Source organism: Excalfactoria chinensis, chromosome 2, assembly GCF_039878825.1.
Source record: "Excalfactoria chinensis isolate bCotChi1 chromosome 2, bCotChi1.hap2, whole genome shotgun sequence".
In the NCBI taxonomy this organism is placed as follows: domain Eukaryota; kingdom Metazoa; phylum Chordata; class Aves; order Galliformes; family Phasianidae; genus Excalfactoria; species Excalfactoria chinensis.
The window spans coordinates 101,130,997-101,151,678 of NC_092826.1; the positions used below are offsets into that span (position 1 = coordinate 101,130,997).

The window sequence follows — 20,682 nt, forward strand, 5'->3', positions numbered from 1 at the left end:
GAATGGATTCGATCCAGCTTTCCCCTCTGTTTGCTGAGCAGTTCTACCCTAGAATCTGAAGGAACTTCATTTGTTTTGAAGGTTACTCCATGTTTATCAAAATATACAAACTCTCCTTGTATTCCAAAGTGAAACCTTACCAACTTATAATAATTGAACACCCAAGTCTGAATGAATGAACTAAAAACTCAAGAGAAGTGAAAATGGCAACTAAAAACTAGGCTATCTGACAGGGAAAAAACTATTACTCTGAGTGTAAGATAAGGTAGTTCAGCAGTTGAACAGAAAAAGGGAGCTTCTTCTGAATGCTTTAGATCAAAGCACAACCAACATGGTTAAGAAATACAGAACCCTTTAACAGGCTTTAAAGTGGCTTCATCTATATACTAAGGAAGAAAAGTGAGGATTTTTTAGCACACTGGGCTCCCTTAAAGCAGAATAAAGTGACTCAATCCCAGTCTTTCATGACCTGCACACAATCAGGCATCTCTCCTAACAAACGGTATCATCAGGAACACTAACACAGCCTCTCCTGAATCCTGGTTGATCTCATCAGACACTGTGTCATTAGCCAAATGGTGTTCGGCCTTTTCCATCAGCCACAAGATGAAAACCACTGTCATATAAGATCATTTAACCAAACAAATCTGACTGCAGAAAGACTCGGACTTACAACAAATGACTTAGAGAACACCAACACTAGATATACTTGAAAACCACAGTACACACACATACACAAGCAGGCTTTCAGGGATTATGTTTTTGATTGAAGGGCACACTAAATCTAGAGGAAGTCTCTGACAAAGAAAGAATATCAATTTGTTATTCTCCTCCAAAATAACAATACTTAAACAGCAAAGAAACTCTAAGCTGGTCACACAGGACTATTGCAAGGCATTCTAGAACCACAAATGAATAATGTCTTGTTTTTCTCTTAATATTTACTCTAAATCTCTCTTTTAGTTGCTAATGTATATAATCATTTAAAAATTTTTACAGCAATCTTGAATGATCACTTCATTGGTCAGACTGTAATAGAAAATCCAGCAGCAATTATGCTGAATTTAGACAGTTGTGTTATTTGGGATTAAGTTTATGATATTGCTGATGTAGTGTCTCCTTCTTCTTTACTGACCACCATGGAACCCTAAGAGATGCTCTTTATAAGTAATAGGGATTTTGGAGTCAGTATATGGAAAAAAGAACAAGCACAGTGTCCCAATCCATTACAAGAAGCTATTATATTTTCTACACAGTGTTCTCATCAAAGAGTTCACACAGCGTGTTGGGGTGTATTAATCACTAAAAACACAAATATGAACCCTACCATTCTTACATAAAAAGTGAAATTTTGAAATAGACTTATAAACTCTGCTACATAGAAAACCCAGCTTATTTTCTCATAAATAAAATTAAATGAAAAGAATAATTCTGTTTATTGAGCAGGTGCTAGACAGAAGAGATAGTAGAAAGCTGATTTAAATCCATTATTTATATCATGCCCAAGAGTTACTGCGAAGATAAAAATTGTAAAGTCTAGTCAGCCTTGAGAGTTTCAGTTTAAGGTTGGAACACACTTGTTTGTTTAAAGGTTACTGAAAATGCACCTGCATTTTTTCCTGGTGATGAATGTAATGAGTATCCCTCATGACATAGTTCTGATTCATTTTTCCCACAGCTGCACTGTTTGTTATTGGCTGTACTGTACATTGTTCTGAGGAAATGTTAGTACCTCACAGTATAATGGTCTGTTAGAATCACACAATAAGGCCTCTCTTATTTGTTTACAGTCCTAATACTTTCCAGATAAGTGCTTCTCACAACATTATTCCCACTTTTCTTTCACAGTTTCATTAATCCTGCCAACAAATACGTACAGCCAAAATAGTTTGGAAGAAAACAAAACCACTTCAGCTTCTGATGGTATGGAAGAAAATAAACAGAAAGTAAGTGTGGAAGGAAAATATATTGGTTAATACAGGCAAGACAAGAAGAAATTCTACCACACCCAAACAAGTGGCAACAGTTGCTGTGGTGCTGTTACAGATATCACAAGATTCTGAGAAGACAAGAAAGTGGAATTGGTTAGACAGAGGTAGTATCTTTTACAATCCAATAATACAGTGACAAGTACACACATCTCACATTACAAATAATCTTTAAATAACAAGAGGTTATTGGGCAATAGCAGAGACAGCGCATATGAGGTGGTGGATGGTGCTTTTCAACAGTGGTGACAGCAATGGTGGGTCCCTCTGCTGGTGTAGATTTTTGTGAGCACAGCATGCAGGCTTTAGCTAATTTCTGGGAAAAAATGCATAGCGGACAGTGGCTACTATGTTAAATATATACATATATATATATATTATATATATATAAATTATATATATAGTGCTTTGTTGCTCTATCAAATCATGTAATCGTGTTCTTTGTAGCTATTGTAATTTCCATGAAAATAAAAAGGAAGCATTACTTTCAGAGCAACCTACATGCTTATTTTGGAATGTTAAAGTCAATTAATATACCTGTTCTCTCACGAAGAGGCAGAAAAAAGGCATAAAAATGCAGTATAGAAGAATATTATTAAGATGGTCAGTAATAATTAGAATTAGGCCCTGAGATCTTTGATCTCCAACTAAATTAAGAGTAGAAATTCTACTTAGAACACACGCATAGCACTAATTTGTTCATTTGTAGAATTTATGGCCAGGGATATCATCAGAGTATCAGTTCTGCCTTTCATTATATTACAAACTATTCTATTTTGCTAGGTAAGACTAATTATTTGTATCTAAATAAATATTTATTTCAAAAAGCACCCAAGCTTGATGATTCCTGTAAAAAATATATGAATGCTATGTATCTAAACAACAAAACAACTGTTCATTATGTGAAAAGAATTAAAATACAGCGTGAATAAATAAATGGTTCATTGCTGGTGTTTCATTTACTCAGCACAGTGTGTACATTTCCATCTTAAATCTAGATTTTGGCATGGTGTGTCAGATGTAGAGCAACACTGACAAGCCACTGTCAAAACAGCAGCCTCGGTAGGATGATGGAGCAGGTAGAATAAAAAGAAACACCCATTGAATAATATTATGTGTTTCCACAGCATCTACTGCCTCAAACAAAATATCATTAAAAATCTATAGGGAAGCTGCTGACTTTCACATTCATGGAAATTCTAAAAACAGAATGGAAAGTGGTAGGGAAGTAATTATGTTTGCATCCTGTTTCTCTAATAATATCTTACAATTTTGTATCTCAATGCACCTAACAATTACTCCTCAGTTTTTAGTTATCAGGAGGTTTTTCTTCCACAATAAATGTCTTCTCTCTTCTTCATTTGTTAATAGCACGTGCTCTGACTAATTCCAAGTTAATTTATCAAGACAACTGCATACAGCTCACTATCCAAATATGAGATATTTACAGGTGTTCTGCTACTTGAACCCTCTACGGCTTCCCACAATTTGGTGGGCCTGGAGACTTCCTCTACAAGAATGGCTACAGAGCTTCCTTTCCAGTAACACAAGAAGTCTCCTTCAGACATGCAGACATGCATACTTTCACTAGGTCCTCACTTACCAAGCTGAAGTTTGCTTATGTACTTTCACCTCTACCACCAGCCCACTCTGTGTTGCTACCCATCCCTTTGTACTCCTGCACTGTGCCTCCCTGAAGCTACTTCACCACCACCACTGCCTCCTTCACACACTGCCCTTTCTGCCTTATGTCCCATGGGGAAGCCCAGAGAACAGAATCATTTAAAGGCTGTTTTTAAGCAAGGGTTATATGACAGGGAACAACAAACAAAGCTGCTGCATTGTATGTCTGAAGTTCTCTGTTTTCTGTCTCACAAAATATACCTCAGGATGACTTTTCTCCTTCTCAAGATCAATGGCATATGGAAAGTGACAGGTTTATGCTATATTTTTTGTAACTCACAGTCTTCACGCAAATGATAATGGACAGTGAGAGCTCATAATGTGGAAGGAGGCATTTGTTCCATGATTCACGAGATGAGCACTGGGTTAGGACAGAGATAGACCAATGAAATAAAAATGACACCCTAGAAGATCAGATTCTGTCTCTTTTCTAGCTGGTGATTTCTGAGTATCACTTGCTCATCTGCCTAAATCAGACAGTTGTTTTCTAATTCTCTGGGTATCCAGCTAAAGACTTATGGTCAGTAACAAGTACAGTGGATGTGCTTTATGCAAATACAGGTCTACATGAAGTAACATGAAAAATCAGGCACGATATACCTCAAATTGTGTGCCTAAAATTAGGAGGGCACTTCAATAATTGTTACTCCATTATCAACTCTCTTCTCTCAGATAAAATGTTGGAAGAAACAAAAACTCAGTCTCTCCCAAACCTGGAATTAAAGTGTAAAGTATACAAAGTATATTAAGTAAAGAACAGCAATGGTATCATTCCAAGAGAGATTAATTCATCATGACGTACAGATATATTTCACTAGGTATTGTACAAATGCACAGAATCAGTGAGGGGGATAAGAAACAGTAAATAATTATTCTCCAAGGAGGACAAAGGATTGTACTGTTAAATGTATAAAGCAGCTAAACCAAGCTTTGTTGTTTTTGGTTTTTTTTTAATTTTTCAATGCTTTTATTTCCCACCACCATTATCCAATACTGCCATTGCATATGATTTCTCATCAAATAAATAAAAGCCCTGAATATAAACAATGCTTCTCGCATTATAACTTCAAGCCATCAATACTCTTCTGCTTCTCAAACAAGCAGAAGATTCTCTGCTACAAAGATGCTGTAAGGGATCAGTAATCACTCTGGGGGGCAACTGAAGCCAAAGAGCTGCAAGGTCTGTTTCCTACTTCTCTTCCATTTCTTCTCCCATGCAGAAAGGAGCTTCTTTTTTGAACCTTAAGCAGATAATAAGCTACATTCAAACAACTGGGAAATAATTGTGCTGAATGATTGTGTTTTTTTGTTGTTTGTTTGTTTTAATAGTTACTCATAGCTTTAACATAATTTACATACAATCCCACTTGAAGCCTTTTGGCCCAACAGCCACAGCCTGTCACCATGAGCGAGATGCGCCAACCAACCAGAGGGAAACTTGATACGTTTTGTCAGGGAATTTCTGTACAGAACCATACATATCAAGAAGGAACAGTAATTCTGTTCCACGTTCCTACAAATGCTTGTGTCCATAACCTACTCCTGTCATTCCAAATTGCATACCCTTTCCCGAGTCCAGAGGGATCTTACTTAGCAAAGATTTTCAGCGAAATGGTGTTGAATGCTAAAACATTGCAAAAGACAAGTATTATTTCCTAGGCTTATATAAAAACATCCAAAACATTTTTGCTAATATTTTATCTGCAAGTCTGCTCAGGAAAACAATTTTGAAGGAATGATTGAGATTAAATGCTAAAACTCTGGTGAAGTAGAAGAAAACAAAAACAGAGTATAAATTGTAATAGAAAACAACAGGCTTAACATGAGGCACAAACATCACAACTTGTAATAGCACAAAGAGTTGCAACTCCAATTTTTTTTAAACACACACACAAACTGTGTTTCTCTACACTGCCAGTTTTTAGTCTAATGGCTCTCTGTGGGACCTCTGACTGACTCCACTTTCATCAGAAAAAAAGAGGAAACATTTCAGAGGATCAGTCCTCTACACTAAGAGCGACACTCTTTTAGTTCTGCTACATATCCAGGGCAGTCATTTTGAAGACAGTTTTAATAATTGAATTCTCTCTTCTCCACTAATTCTATTTTTAAAATGCTTTCAATGCATCAGAATTTCAGACTGAAGGAAACAAAAAAGCAAATGTAGGCCGTATAACACGTACCTCGTTGCAGAACAAGCAATACAAAATCCAATATTTCATCCTTCACGGGAGACTATGTATTGTTCACTTGGCAATGAAGTGTATAAATTACACTTTGATTTTCTTTTTTCACTTCTCTTTACCATGACTGGTGTGCTGATGTGTCTAGAGAATTTGCCTTTTTGAAGTTTTGCTGACAGCTTTACAGAATCATTTTCTCTGGAGCATCCTTCTGAAACTTGTTTTTTGTAACCCTTTTTATACTGTATCAATTTTGCTACCTCTGCAAAAATATTACTTGCCTGAGGGTTTTTCTCCTTCCAGTCACGCTGCCAGGGGGCTGATTGTTTCTGATTACTAAAGTCAAAATTCACTGAAAATGAACTATTCAAGCTGAGGAGCATTTCACATGAGCACAGCAGGTTATCCAGTCACCTTACTTGTCATATTATTTAGTAACATGCCTACTATAGATGGAGATTATAAAATCGTTTTACTGGCTGCACTGACAACCCAGGTAGGAAAAATAATTCTATTGTTTGAGATTCTGGAAAGGTAACCATAGAATAAAGCATTTGAGCACAGAGTAAAGAACACAATAAAAATAAACTGATAGATGTATAGCTGACATATAGTTTGGTCTTTTAAAAGCAAAGGTATCAGTGCTAGTATTTCTCACAGGAGACATTTAACCATTTTTTCTTGTTTTCACTATGCAACTGGAAGAAAAAAGATTATATGCTTGTTGGGAAGACTATTATATTATAAATCCTTTCTACATTTACAACATAAAATTGTATTCATTAGACATCAAAATATCCACTGCATCATTTATATCATTTTCTCTCCAATGAAGAATTGTTCCCACATTGTACCATCTATTGTTTCTCTGCCTCAGGCAACAGAATTCATCCATTTCCCTGCTACAGCCTGAATATATGGTGCATTTATGGTATGCTGAGGTTTCTGCAATTAAGACAGCATTACTGATCTGAATGAATTCAAGAGCAAGTATAAAGATGATGAGAAATGTATGTCATAAATTGCCAATTATATTTTATCTTTCTTGTGCCATTTATCAGAATCTCAGCACAGGAAGGTTCCCCTCACCAACTTCCTTTTTTATTTATTTTTTTCTTCCTCTAAATATTGTCGTTCTGAATTATTTGTTTAAACGTAGGAAATCTTGGAGACTTTCAAACAGAATGTCTGGCTGCTAGCTACTAGCAATTGGTGTGTTTAATAAATTATTCTTTGTATTTAAAGTGTAATGATATTCTTGGGCTGCAGCACAGCGTGGGCTGCATAATGTGAACCGGGAAGGGAAGAGGTAAGAGCAACTTCTTTCTGTACCACCACCAAGACTGTGTTGCAGTCAAAAGCTGACAGTGCCTGAGCACTCTGGCTTTGAAATTCCTTGTACAGACACTAATTCAATTCTAACTCAGAGTTTTTCAATGATTACTTCCCTAACCATTCCTGATATGTGTTTCTAACCTATTCTTAGAAACCTTCAAAGATTCTTAGAAACCCACAGATTCTCCAGTCTTTTCCTGAACTTCTCTATGCCTGGTATAAGGAAGTCTAGTGTCAATCAGCACCACTGTGATTAAGACCATTTTTACTCTCCCTCTATATCCATGATATACGGAGATTAACTCATCCCAGTCTTTGTTCTGACAAGATTTTACATGCCATTAAACACCTCACATCCTCATGCAGTCATACTACCTCCCAGCTAAACAACCCAAGCTTTCCAGTACTGTAGTGTTAATCATCTGGATTTACACTGACAGATATTTGAGAGTGTGTTTTATAGGTGCATGCTGATATTTAGCCATGGAGAAATGAAAATTTTATATTAATTTGACGTTTTGTGATTAAATATACTTAAAAAATGTTTATCATCCTTGAAAAACTGTAACTAGGCTTCTGAAAGGAAAGGTTGAAGCCACTCCAAGTTCTATGATGGAATGTTAAACTAGCATAAAAGAAGCTCCAAAGAAAAGTACCCTGAAAAATAAAAGCTATTAAAAGCCTACATAGCAGAAATGGATGTCAACATGATTCAGCAAGGGATCTTACCCATTTCACAGATTAAGTAAGACTGATTGATCATGTATTGGAGGGAAGAAAGTAGGAAGAATAACACTGCAGTCAGAAGAAGGTAGAAGAGCTAGAAAGAAGACTTACAGTTGGACAAAGATGTTCTGGGTGATAAGAGGGAAATAAGCTGGCAAGAGAGCATCAAACAAAACAAGCAAGTGGAAAATCATATGGTTGCTCAGAAGCCTATGAAAAGAGTTACAGAAACAAAACACGAAAACAGCTGATCTTGAAAAGTTTACCACAGAGAAATAAAAGAAGGAAAAGATGCAAAAGCAAATAAAAAATAGTGGAAAAAGGTACACACACAGATGTTTCACTATCTTAGGAATTTCACTCTAGGAAGGTAAAAGGACGAAAAATACTGCATGGTATTTTCATAACAAAAGGCACTGGACAAAATGCTGCACTCTCAAGCAGTATCTTCCTTCTATCATATGTCATACCCAGACTGTTCTGAAACTTTTGTGCCTTGCAGGCAATAACATCACCTGTTCCAAACATGAACAACTCATTAAAATCTGCAGGTGAAAACTTGCCTCAATCCACAGACACAGAGCTGACATTTGATAAATTTCATCAAGTTTTTAAGAGAAAACTGTGTAGACAGAGAATATGGAGTTAGCATGGTTTAATAGTGCGCGTTCATGCGATGCTTACTATGATCCCCAGCACAGCTTGAACATTTGTCACAGAAATGTTTTGATCTTGATGAGGGATGTTCCTACTGGAAATAGTGCATGTGGTAAATTGGGACTTGGGTTTGTGTGAAATAATACCAGCATGCTGTTATGTGTGCTTTATCTTAGAGTTAATAGAGACAAATAATGATCTGCAAGTGAAGAAACAGTGATTACCTCAGAGCAGCAGTTTTCCCATTTCTGTGAGTACATGTAACCTGCCTGGTTTGATACCCAATTTGTATGTCCCAGTATTTGTTGTCTTGTCTGTTTTGCCTGTTTCGATTCCTCTTCTTCTTAATTAATTCACGAGCCTCGGGATCCCGAACTGCCTTTTCTCTGTCCTTTTCCTTGTCTTTGCTCTTCCCTCGTTTCCTTGCTTGCCGTATTTGTCTTGAATGGGGCACTGAGCACATGCTCCACGATCCCACATTTAGGCTATAGAGGCTTTCTTCAGCAGCACATGGGCTAGACTGACAGACCTGAAATTCAGTGAGATTTGGGCAAGCAGACCCACCAAACTGCGGTGGGGCCACCACATGCCGAGTTCGATGCTGAAGCCCACTGCCACAGGTCTTAGAGCACTCCGTCCACGGGGCAAACTCAGACACAATGCAGTCCTGCCGGCACGGAATGAGGCATGCCTGCTCCTGGCGAGGCTTGGGCTCAAAGTACTCACAGATGACATCCTCAGCAGGCACCCCGTTGGACTTCTGGATGCAGGTGATGTCTCTAGTCTGAATGCCATCCTCCCCTCTGAGGCACTCCTGGGGCTTCTCATGGCTGCGGGAGAGGACAGGCCGGCACTGGTCCCACGTGCCGATCTGCCAGTCGTACAGCTCTTTGTGCCAGTCACATACACGGAAGCAGCTCTGCTGGTTGTCCGGCCGCTCTGGCTGCTTGCAGTTGGTGGGCAGCGTTGTCCAGCCCTCCACATGGGCACACCACACTGCTCGAGTCTGGATGCCACCTGGGCCACATTCATCTCCCATGCATCTCCCCCACGGGCCTGGAAAAGAAGAGAAGATGCTAATGTTGCATGCCTAGTTGCTCCCTGACCATGGTGTGAAGCCAAGTTGAGAGAATCAATTTTGTATTTCCAGTGTCTCTAAGAACTTCAGGCTTGGAGAAACACAAAAGAAATACTGGATTATTCTCTTATGATTATGGATAGATTTCAGTTTTTATCCTAGGCAATCTGAACATTTAATTTCAAGAATATACAAAGGAATTAATCACATTAGGAACCTTAGAACTGAGCTATCAGAAACATGGCTTTGACAGAAAACAGGAGGAAAAGTTCCTACCTGCAAGGCATGGATCTAATACTTTCTCTCACTTACATGAAAACTCTTTTTTGGACTGCCTTAGCTTTTGCTTCACATTTCTATTTTACTCCCTTTGTACTCTTTGTACTCATTCTCCTTCTGCTGTATTGTGTTAAATAATTAGAACAAGACTATACATTTTGGGGAAGAAATAAAAGTAATTTGAGGTAGCTCATGGCTATTCTTCAGTATAGGAAAGGAAAAGAAAAGGAAAGTTAAGAAGTGTTTGTACCAGAAAAGCTCTGAAATGGTTATATGGAAGAAATGATAAATCTAATATGATATGATAAATATGATATGATAAATACCCCCACACATTTCTATAATTAGTGACAGCAAGATCAATAAAAATCTATATACTTGAAAGCTGATATGGCTCCTTTTTCTATTATTGAAAACTGCAATACTCACCAGGCCCTATCAAAAAATGCATAAATCATATGATAAAGAACCAAAGAACCATACTTTTAATTTTTTAAGGTCTCCCTCATAAAGTTCTAATCTGGAAAGTGGTATTTACAAATTGTGTATTGACTTACTGTGAAAAAGAAAAGCATGAGCAGTTGAGAAAAAAAAAAAAAAAAAAAAAAAAAAAAAGAAACATAACAATTTCACAAAGAAAAGACATCTACCTGCAGACAGTTGGCCACTCCAAATACATTTTCTCTGACTATGGAATGCTACTGTTCCATGAAAAATCTGGGTCAGACCACTCAATCTTTACTCATCTAAATAACCCAAGAGATTGTACCAAGACTATTTGTGAGTAAAGTTGCAGGAATTGCAGGGTGGAGACTTTGTTATTTCCAAGGCAGGTTAACAGAAGAATTCTGATGCGGCACACCAGTAAGTTAAATTAATTATGGCTGATACAAATTAATTGAAACAGTTTGTCTTTGAATTACTGGAAAGAATATGAAGTCCTGCCTTAGTACTGATTCCCATTGACTTTAAAACTCTCACCAGTTTTAATGTAAATATCAGCAATTGCAGCCCAAAAACTCAGTCATAGCCTGCATTGAACACAAAGCTCAGCTAGCAAGTCATAATAGGTGGACTTCATTCTGATCTTCTAAGGCACCACGTGGAGTACTGTGTTCAGCTCTGGGACCATCAACATACAAAGTACATGGTGAGTCCAGAGAAGGGTACTGAGGATGAGCAGAGGGCTGGAACACCTCTCCTACAAAGAGCTATTCAGCCTCAAGAAGAAAAGTTTTCAGAGAGACCTTACAGATGCTTTCCAGTACCTAAAGGGGCCTACAGGAAAGATAGGGAGGGACTTGGTGTAGTGACAGGACAAGGAGTAATGGCTTCCAACTAAAAGAGGGAAAGTTTAGATTAGACATAAGGAAGAAATTCTTTACCATGAGTGTGGTGGCACTGGATGTTGGAGAATTTGCTTGTGGCAGGAGTTAGAACGTGGCAGGGGTTAGAACTAGATGATTGTAATATCCCTTCCAACCCAAACTGGAATGATTACTCAACACCAACTTCAGTAGCAAACTGGGGAAAGGAGGGAAAGGACTGATGTCAACAATTAATCTGTGTTCCTCATCATAACATTTTTGGGCCAACATTGAGCACACCTCAGCTGAAGAGTTTGTGGTCCTAAAGTCCTAAGCATTAATGTTAGGTATCAGTGTCAGGTAGCAGAGATCAATTCATTGCATGGAAACTCCTCCAGTTGTTTATTATTATGATTTGCTTGTTTCTTGCAGATAAAGTTTGAATTATATTTAGCTAGATAAATGGAAAAATAAATATATCTTGAATTCAAATATATTTCAATTTACATTTCAACAAGAATATCCTAATCCATCTCTAGCCAGCCTACTACAGATGACTTAATCATTGCTCTATTTAATTTATGTGTATTTGTACAGAGTTGATGAACCATTTCTTCAGAATGCCACTTTGAATTCTTGCCAAACATTAACAGAAAGAAAATCTAGAAAAACTATCAAAAATCACTGACTAAAGCAGAAATTAAAATAACAATGTTTGAAATAAATCTGAGCTTGCAAACTACACATTTCCATCCTAACAGACCACTGCAGCCTGTGTATACCATGTGTGTTCACTGAAGCAACCCTTCTTTTTACAGGTCTTTACCATACTATACATGAAGAGCAGTTTGGAGGGGATTCTAGCAAATTTCTAGTAATTAATAATAAATCCAATAATTATAGCAAATTTCTATTAATGAATTATACAAGAAAACACTCTCTAAAAACAATACATGACATGTAAGTGTCATCTCAGTCCAATTCATTGACATGCACTCTACAACTTCCTGAAGGGAGATTGTGATGAGGAGGGGTTTAGCCTCTTCTGCAGTGCAACAAGAAGGATCTGAGGAAATGGCCACAAGTTGGGCCAGAGGAGACTTAGGTTAGCAAAAACTTTTTCTCTAGGGGAGTGGTCAGGCACTGGAATGGCTGCCCAGGAAGGTGGTGGAATCACCATCCCTCGCAGTGTTCAAGAGGCATCTGGATGAGGAGCTACAAGATATGGTTTAGTAGCTTGTGGTAGCAGTGGTAATAGGAGGACGATTGGACTAGATGATCTTTCCAACCTTGTGATTCTATAATTATTTTTACACAACTGCTAAAAACTTCAGCATTAATGCATGGGTCATTACCTTTGGCAATGTAAATATATTTAAAGTAAATAAATATCAAAAACTCTGAGAGTGGAAATTGGGAAAGAAATAAAGAAATGTTACTTTTAGAATAAAAATCTTTTCCATCCAAAATAGCAATGAGGTGCATGGACAGACTAGATGGCATTCTGCTTTTGCTGCAAAATAGTATGCAAATTTATAAAAGCATGTCAATGAGTACCAGCTAACAACATTGATGTTGCCCTCTGAGAAAGCAACTAAGCAGCACCTCTAAGTTCATGTAGGTTTATAAACATGTTGGTAATATTAGTATTGTATTGGATTCTCCTCTTTATCTACATATAAATTGATATCTAATTTTCCATTTAAAATAACATTTTTAGACTATGAGGCAATAAATATTCCAGCACCTTAAATTTTCACTTCACTACTCCTTTCTTTTTATGACTACAGAGCCCCAAATTGAGCCACAGTTTTGGATGGGCTTGGTTAGGATCTCTTCTGTCAGGTTGCTTAAAAGAATAAGGGGCTTCTGCACTAAACCAAATCAATTTTCATTTGGGCAGAAAATTAAACTTGAGGAGGGGGCAGGTGTTAACGAAAACTGAAAGGAAAAGCAAGGAAGACTTGTACACAATTCTCCTGCTTGCTGAACCTCAGGAGTGACTCTGCTTTTCACCCATACAGTGACCAGCAGCATTACACTGTCCTCTGGCCTCTAGTCCCCAGAAATCTCTATTCTCCCACAGTCTGGCCATCTACCCCATGTCATGTCCCTCACTCTCTCAAACTTTCTCTTCTTTGTATGCTCACTGTCTCCCCTACCTATGTAGATGTTTTTTACAACTAATTCTTTGCAGAATGTCACACCAAGGAGATTTTAAAAAAAATAAAAATGGATAGAGGTACTCTTTTTCTCAACTGGCCACAGTTCTTCTTGGGGGTCTGGAGAATATTTATATAATAATAATAATAAGAAGAAGAAACACTTCTGTATTCAGTGCTTATTCAGAATAAGAGCAAGTTTTAAGCTAAACTTCAGTGAAATCATTTCAGAATACCTAGTTGTCTTACTGAAAGAGGGGGAGGAAGGGACAGAGGAATTCCCATTTTGTTACTTTCTCTAAAAAAGGGAAAATAAAATGGAGGTGAACATTTCAAACAATATGAACAGAAACTTTGCTCAAAATTATTCTGATAAATAAAAATTCCTTTTTTCATTTACTTTTGAAAGCAATTTCTGAAACACACATTAACCAAAAGTTGTCAGCTTTCATCTGCACACAACTTTAAAATCTCCCATTAAGTTATTCCACATCTGATTACAGAACTAGGAGTCACTTTTCCTAACCACAAGCACCTACCAGAGGATTCATGTTGCCGTACATTTACAAGTACAGACCATGCAAAAAGAAATAGGATCACCTGCAGTTCTCTTTATAGATACCCATCTCTCTCTCCTGATGAAAAAAAAAAAAACAGCCTACAAAACTCATTCATGTCTTAAGCGTCCTCAAAGACACTGTAAGGGTCAACACCAGATATGGCTCATTTGAAAATAATCACAGAAAAGCAGGCAAATAGATATCTCTGAACTGAGTAAAGTGGCTTTGCAATTTGATCCAAATAACAAAACAAAACAAACAAACAAAAAAAAACCCATCTCAAAGTAATCCTAATCCACTGTCATTTTGGTTTTCATTGCCATAGATTGAAGTGAAAGCATGCAGCACACACTTCCATTATTCCTTTGCCTGCTGGTCAAGACAGCACTGAAGATTCTCAACATATGATGAATAAACAAAGCAAACACAGACATTCTGAATGATCAAGATCATTTTGAGGTATGAGATAATCAAGTGCAGAACACCTGCAACATCTTTTTTTTATAATAAATCATTATTATAGGCAGTACTTACACACTTTCCTATGTATGCAACTGATCTGCAGATTGAAATTCATACACGAGACTGAAGAGAACAGACAGACTGACAGCCAGGAGCAAGTCAATCTGTGTTCAACGTGGACTGTAGACATTTTTATATACGAATTTTGGGGAAAAAATAATCTAGCAGAAGCTCATATAGCATAGATATGCAACTCTGCAAAAAAAGATTCAGAACAACAAAACACCCCACACAGATTTCAACAACCACCATCTCATGAAGGCTGCAGGGGGGTGGGGGCAGCTGCTCTTTCACAAATCCTCAGCTGATGCTAAGCACTAGTAACAACAATAGAAACTCTTTAAGAAAGCTGTCAAGCCTAATCAAGGCCTCATATAATGTTTTAATTGGCTCTTTATGAATATTCCTTAGGTTCTCTACTTCCCACAGCAGCAGTCCTCACACACACTTGCTCTCCCTGCTGTGTGCTGATCCAGTTGCAAGCAGACAATGTGATACATGGTTTGGCACTGAGAAGATAGCTACTGCTGTGAACACGAATTAGTCTTTCTTGGGATTTTGTCTAAAACAGATTTAGATGGATGCATCACGCTTTACCTGGACTAGGCTGCACTTGTCTCCAGAAAATACCATAATTTATCTGCATGTTGCTTAATTGGCATTTGACAAATGGTAAATACAGAAATAAATTGGAAGCTTGCATCCTTTCTGTTTTTGGGAGTTGTCACTGAAGTCATAGTGAGTTTAAAATGTAATTTGTAATTCTTTGTCTTCTAAAGAGATTACTGCAGAATACAATATTAAGATTCCTCCTAAGCTTCTGGAGGCTTAATATTTATTTTTGTTGGGGAGCAGGGAAGGGAGTGAATTAGCCATTGCTATAAGTTTGTACTGAAATTCTTTGAAGTGATCACGATGAAGTCAAAAATCAAGACAAATACCCCCACTAAAACAGCAATAACCTTGCAGCTAACTGAGGTGAAATAAAGCTATTACAGTATTTGGTATCTTATATATTATTTCAGATATTAAAATTAACACCATTTGAAAGAAAAATAAAAAACAAATTTATTTTGAGCTTTGAGCCTCGGCAAATAAGGCTATGTGAAAATCCCTTAAGCTTTTTTTCCCCATACAAGTATAAGAATACAAAGCCCCAAACAAATAAACAAACTTGAATCCATGAAAGTCTTAAAAGCATCAAACAAGATGTTACTCTCATTTTTAACAAATGTGGCTTGCACCACTGATTTCCGCTGAATTTTGCTGTACTTTAAGCAAGAACCCGTTTTGACCCATTTGTATTACTAGTTTGGTGCCTGTAAGTAGCATTAATAGTTTAATGCCAGAGAGACTCTGACTGCACAAGACAATGAGCAGATTAGTTTTTAGTATTTTGAGAGGATTGTATTTAGAGAGACTACTGGGAAACTGATTAGCAGAAATCTACTTTTCTTAAGTTTAGAAACAAGCTAGTACACAGTAGTACAGAGCTCAAATTTTCTTCGTATTATGAGAAGGCTATGAAGTGGGCCAGGAAGGTTAAGTGGATGACACAGGGATGGGAGGCAGAAGGACACGAGTATTACAAGATTCAGCTCAAGAGTAAGCAGCAAATCTCAAGAGAGGTCAGGAAGACACAGATCAAAGAGACTTTAAAGGACTCAGGAGACAACCACAAATGCAAACTGCAGCTCCTGATAGCACAGCCATCAAGGAGCAGAAACAGCAGCAGGCCACCGAGAATAGAACCAGATCAGAGTAGCAGCCAGAATCACTTGGCAGATCCACTTTGTTAGACTGAAATGCAAGAATCGTGTGTGTATGTTGATACAGCACACCTGTATTATATACATTTTCTTTGCACAGTTGTGGTGACATAGGAAAAACAACTGCTTCTGCAAAGGGTATTTTTATCACAGACGGCAGCTAATTGTGATAGTCTAAACAGGGAAGTAGGTCTCACTAATATAGATGCACTGTCTATTACAATGATGAGTAATACAGAAAAATGCTGTAATTCTACATAAATTAGTGCTAACATTTATTTATTTATTTATTAAAATATGGAATCTGAGATGTTGCCAACATGACAAGCTGGCAGTGTTTGCAAACACGGATATGATAATTTATACTATCGGGAGTACTGAGGCAGCAGAACACTGGTAGACAAAACCTTTATTTTCACATCATTCCCACCCATGGGGAGCTCCCTGGGAGCTGTAGGGCTTTCTGCATGCACTGTGTGCCAGCATCTCCTGTACTGGAGTGCTATGGATCACCTTGACTGTCGTTTCTACTCAGTGCTTTTGTCTTTCCCAGATGTCTCTGAGGTTGAAAAGAACACACAAGGCAGTGTTTGCATCAAAGAAAATGGATTCAGAATATGGAAGGGAGATAAAAAAGGAAAGGAGGTTAACAGAATAAAACACAGCAATGTCTAAGATTCAGAGGAAGATAATGGAGAATCAAATATGCCTACAAACGATATGACACCTAGGTCAAAATTTTTATTTCCTTGGAGTATAAGACACTGAAGTTCAATTTCAGAATCTGAAGGGCAAGTTCTTTCCATTCCCTAGATTAACAAGGAAATGCAAAAACTAACATTAAAAATACAGCAATGTATATGAATCTAAAATGCAAATTTCTCTTTGTTCCCCAACCTTCCAGGCACACTTTCAAACAATGGGATAAAGGCAAACTTCAAAGTCTGAAAAATCAGCTATTTAGAAATCTTTCTAACTGTGCAAATTTGCACATAATTACTGAGGTATTTTGTAAATCTAAGCACTTTTATTTTTCCCGTTAACATCCATTAGGAAGATAGACATGATGCTCCTATTAAGAGTACTGTAAATATCATAATTCATAACCTTGTTTTGAAATGTCACTTAAAGTCACACTTGTAGCACACACGAAATAAGCTTAAAGAGAAACCATACCAGTCCAAATTCTGACATCAGAAATCAGAAAAAGTGTTACACTTGCTGTTTCCCTAGCTGGACAGTTTAGTATTATAATCTCACAAATTCCTGGAACAACTGTGCAGAGAGGAGCCTGATGAGTTTCAAAAAAAACAGGAGTCTTGCACCCAGGGAGGAAGAACTGCATGCACCAGTACGGGTTAGGAGGTGACCTGCTGGAAGAAGCTCATCTGAAAAGAACCTGGGTGTCCTGGTGGACAGCAGTGTACCCTTATGGCCAAGAAGGTCAACAGTATCCTGGGAGGCATTAAAAAGAGTGTGGCCAGCAGGTCAAGGGAGGTGATCTTCCCCTTCTACTGCGTCTTGGTGAGGTCACATCTAGAATACTGTGTTCTGGTCTGGGCTCTCCAATTAAAAAAAGACAGGGTTCTCCTACAGAGTGTCCAGTGAAGGGCGATAAAGTTGATACAGGGCCTGGAAAATCTCCCGTGTGAAGAAAGGCTGATAGATATGGGTTTATCTTGGAGAACACTGAGAAGGGGTCTCATTACTGTTCATAAACATCTAAAGAGTGAAAGTCAAATGGATGGGGCCAGGCTCATTTCAGTAGCGTGCAGAACAGGACAGGGAGCAGTGGGAAACTGGAATACAGGACATTCCATACAAACATGCAAAAAAACTTCTTTAAGGGTGACAGAGAACTGGAACAGGCTGCCCAGAGAGGTGATGAAGACTCCTTCTCTGGAGATATTCAAGATCCACCTGGACTCTTTACTACTCAACCTCCTCCAGAGAACCTGCTTTAGCAAGGGGTTGGACTCAGTGATCTCCAGATATCCCGTGCAATTCCTATGATTCTCTGAACCAGACTGTACTTGTTTTAATCCATCAAACACTTCTTTTAGTATTAGAAAACTAGTGTCTCTAAAACAAAGCCATATGCTCCATAAGAAATAAATAAATAAATACATAAATAAGTATTGAATTTAATGTGCTTTCTCAGTACTAATGGGAAATATTTTTTCATCTGTTATAAAGATGGAAAGAAAAAAAAGCTCCTACAACAAATACATAAGGAAACAAAATGATCTCAGTAATTTTCTTCTTTGTTTGTTCTTTCCTGGATAATCTGGTCTGAAAACTTAATTCAGCTTATTGAAGAAACAAAATTCCTTCTGTTTGCCACTTTCTAATATTTGTTCTTTTGCCTACCACCCTGAAAATCATTATGTGCACCAAAGTTATTGAGAGCCTCCAGCTTGCAGCAGTGGTGCAATATGATAACCTGAAGTATATTCTAGCATATATGCAAACATGAAAGGCTGACAGTTCACAAAGCAGAACTATCTGTCCCTCTGTTACCACCATAACCTCTAATTAAATCTTTTCCTTTACACATACCATAAACTTAAGCTAGTTCTCAAAATATTATTCAGATTTTAAATCATCCCTTTCTTCAGACTTTTTTTTAAATTGTTTTTTAGCTTTTTATGATTAGTTCCTCTAACTATTCATTTCTCATTTACATAGTATAGCAGTAGCAGCCAAAATGAATATTGAATGAACACACGAAAGGAATATTTAATTGAAGCAGCATGCTCTAAAGAGAAATAGAGCTGCTATGTTCTACAAAGCAATTACATTGCTTTCAGCCTCTAGTCATAGTGCAATAAATACTTCTGATATTGTAAGATACCAAATACAGTTTCTTTTGGATTATTTACACATAAAGCTTCTTCATGAACATTTATCACATTCATTATAAGTGGCATTAAACCGGACCGGTGTATTTCTCCAACTCCTCATGTTTTCTGTCAAGTTTTAGTGCTTGCTGAAAAGCCAGACAATGCTCTTCTAGTGATACAACTTTCAAACACAGTAACACTTTCATAGGCTTCATAAATTAGATGAAAATCTTCGTTAACCTTTGCTTGCATCTCTCCCACATCTGTTTTGTTTTGGTTTCTTATTACTAACACTTGAAAGCTGCTCTGCGTCTCCTCTAGGACATAACAGAGCTATATGTGGTCAGACCAAAGACCTTCCCAGCTCAGTGCTTGTGTCTTATAGCAATGAAGGGCAAAAGGCTGAAGAGTGCATAGGTGTGATGCATTCCCTGACAGTCATACAGCTTCCCAGCATTTTCAGCATACACATCACTATAGAAACACTGATACAATTTTTTTCTTATGTATCGGGCAAGGAAAAACAAAACATTTCAATGCCATGAACACCAAGGCAATTACAAGAAAATCTGTGAAATCAGTAGTTACTCCATTTACTACAGGGACTACAATCAGGAATAAATATTATTATTTAACAGCAAAAGTTCTATAATTATTTGACCAACAATAACATCACCACAGATTACTCTTACCTCTGTCCCTGAATCAGAATATACCTGTAAGGGACACATTACTGAGAAAAACAATTCATGATCCACTGCTTATTAAAAACTTGATTTGTACAGGCTAAATTGAGACTTTTCCCTTTGTTCTGAACCAGTGCTCCCTGTTTTCCCTGTCAGCATTTTTCCTTTAAGTCACCTACAATTTGCAAAGCAAATTCAGTGTATTTCAACTGAAACTGTAACAATCATTGTGAGCACACATGGAAACTGAGATTCCATGCTCTAACTCAAACAACTCAGCCTTGCTCTTCAGTTTTCATGAGAGTGAATCCCAATTAGATCAGTTGCAAAACCACCAATACTCCTTTTGATGAAATTTAAGCATCAGCACGTGTTGCAGCACTAATTGCTGGGTACTATTGGATGGTTTACCTTCATACAGAGTTCAAGGCAATCTCATGACAATCTGGTATACTGAACAGGTTACAGGGACTTTAAATCACTTCATGAATAATTTTGTCATTTGGGTTGTCAAACGTGATTTTCTTCAGTACACGCAGGCTGATGCATTAGAAAGTGAGGATCAAACACTTCTGTTTCAGTTTGCATTAAGACCAAACAAGCAGTATTGTTTTTATGCCAGTGTCTCATTTTCTGCCCTTTTATTTCCTCCCCTTGCTCATCACAGCCTCCTGCTGTGCTGTTGATAGCCAGAAGTGCTGGTTGTGGGGCTGCTGCTACCACGGGGCACATCCATCAGTGCAGGCTGTAGCACTCGTGCCAGAACTCAGTGTGCAGTCCCCCTCTGCCTGCTTTTGCCAAGGGCAAACAAACCAAAAACCTCCCTGACTGAGATATGAAGAAATGTAACTGCAACAGCTTTTCACAGAGCATTCAACTAGGATACTACAGACAGACGCCAGAA

The 20,682-nt window shown here is 37.7% G+C and overlaps 1 protein-coding gene across 1 annotated transcript in view; it reads right to left on the reverse strand.

The window, feature by feature from the left end:
* THSD7A (thrombospondin type 1 domain containing 7A) overlaps positions 1 to 20,682 on the reverse strand; it is a 261,280-nt gene that overhangs the window by 114,340 nt on the left and 126,258 nt on the right. The window contains exon 4 of the mRNA XM_072327327.1: positions 8,797 to 9,628. Coding sequence (XP_072183428.1) covers positions 8,797 to 9,628 — 832 coding nt within the window. The remainder of the gene's footprint in view (positions 1 to 8,796; positions 9,629 to 20,682) is intronic.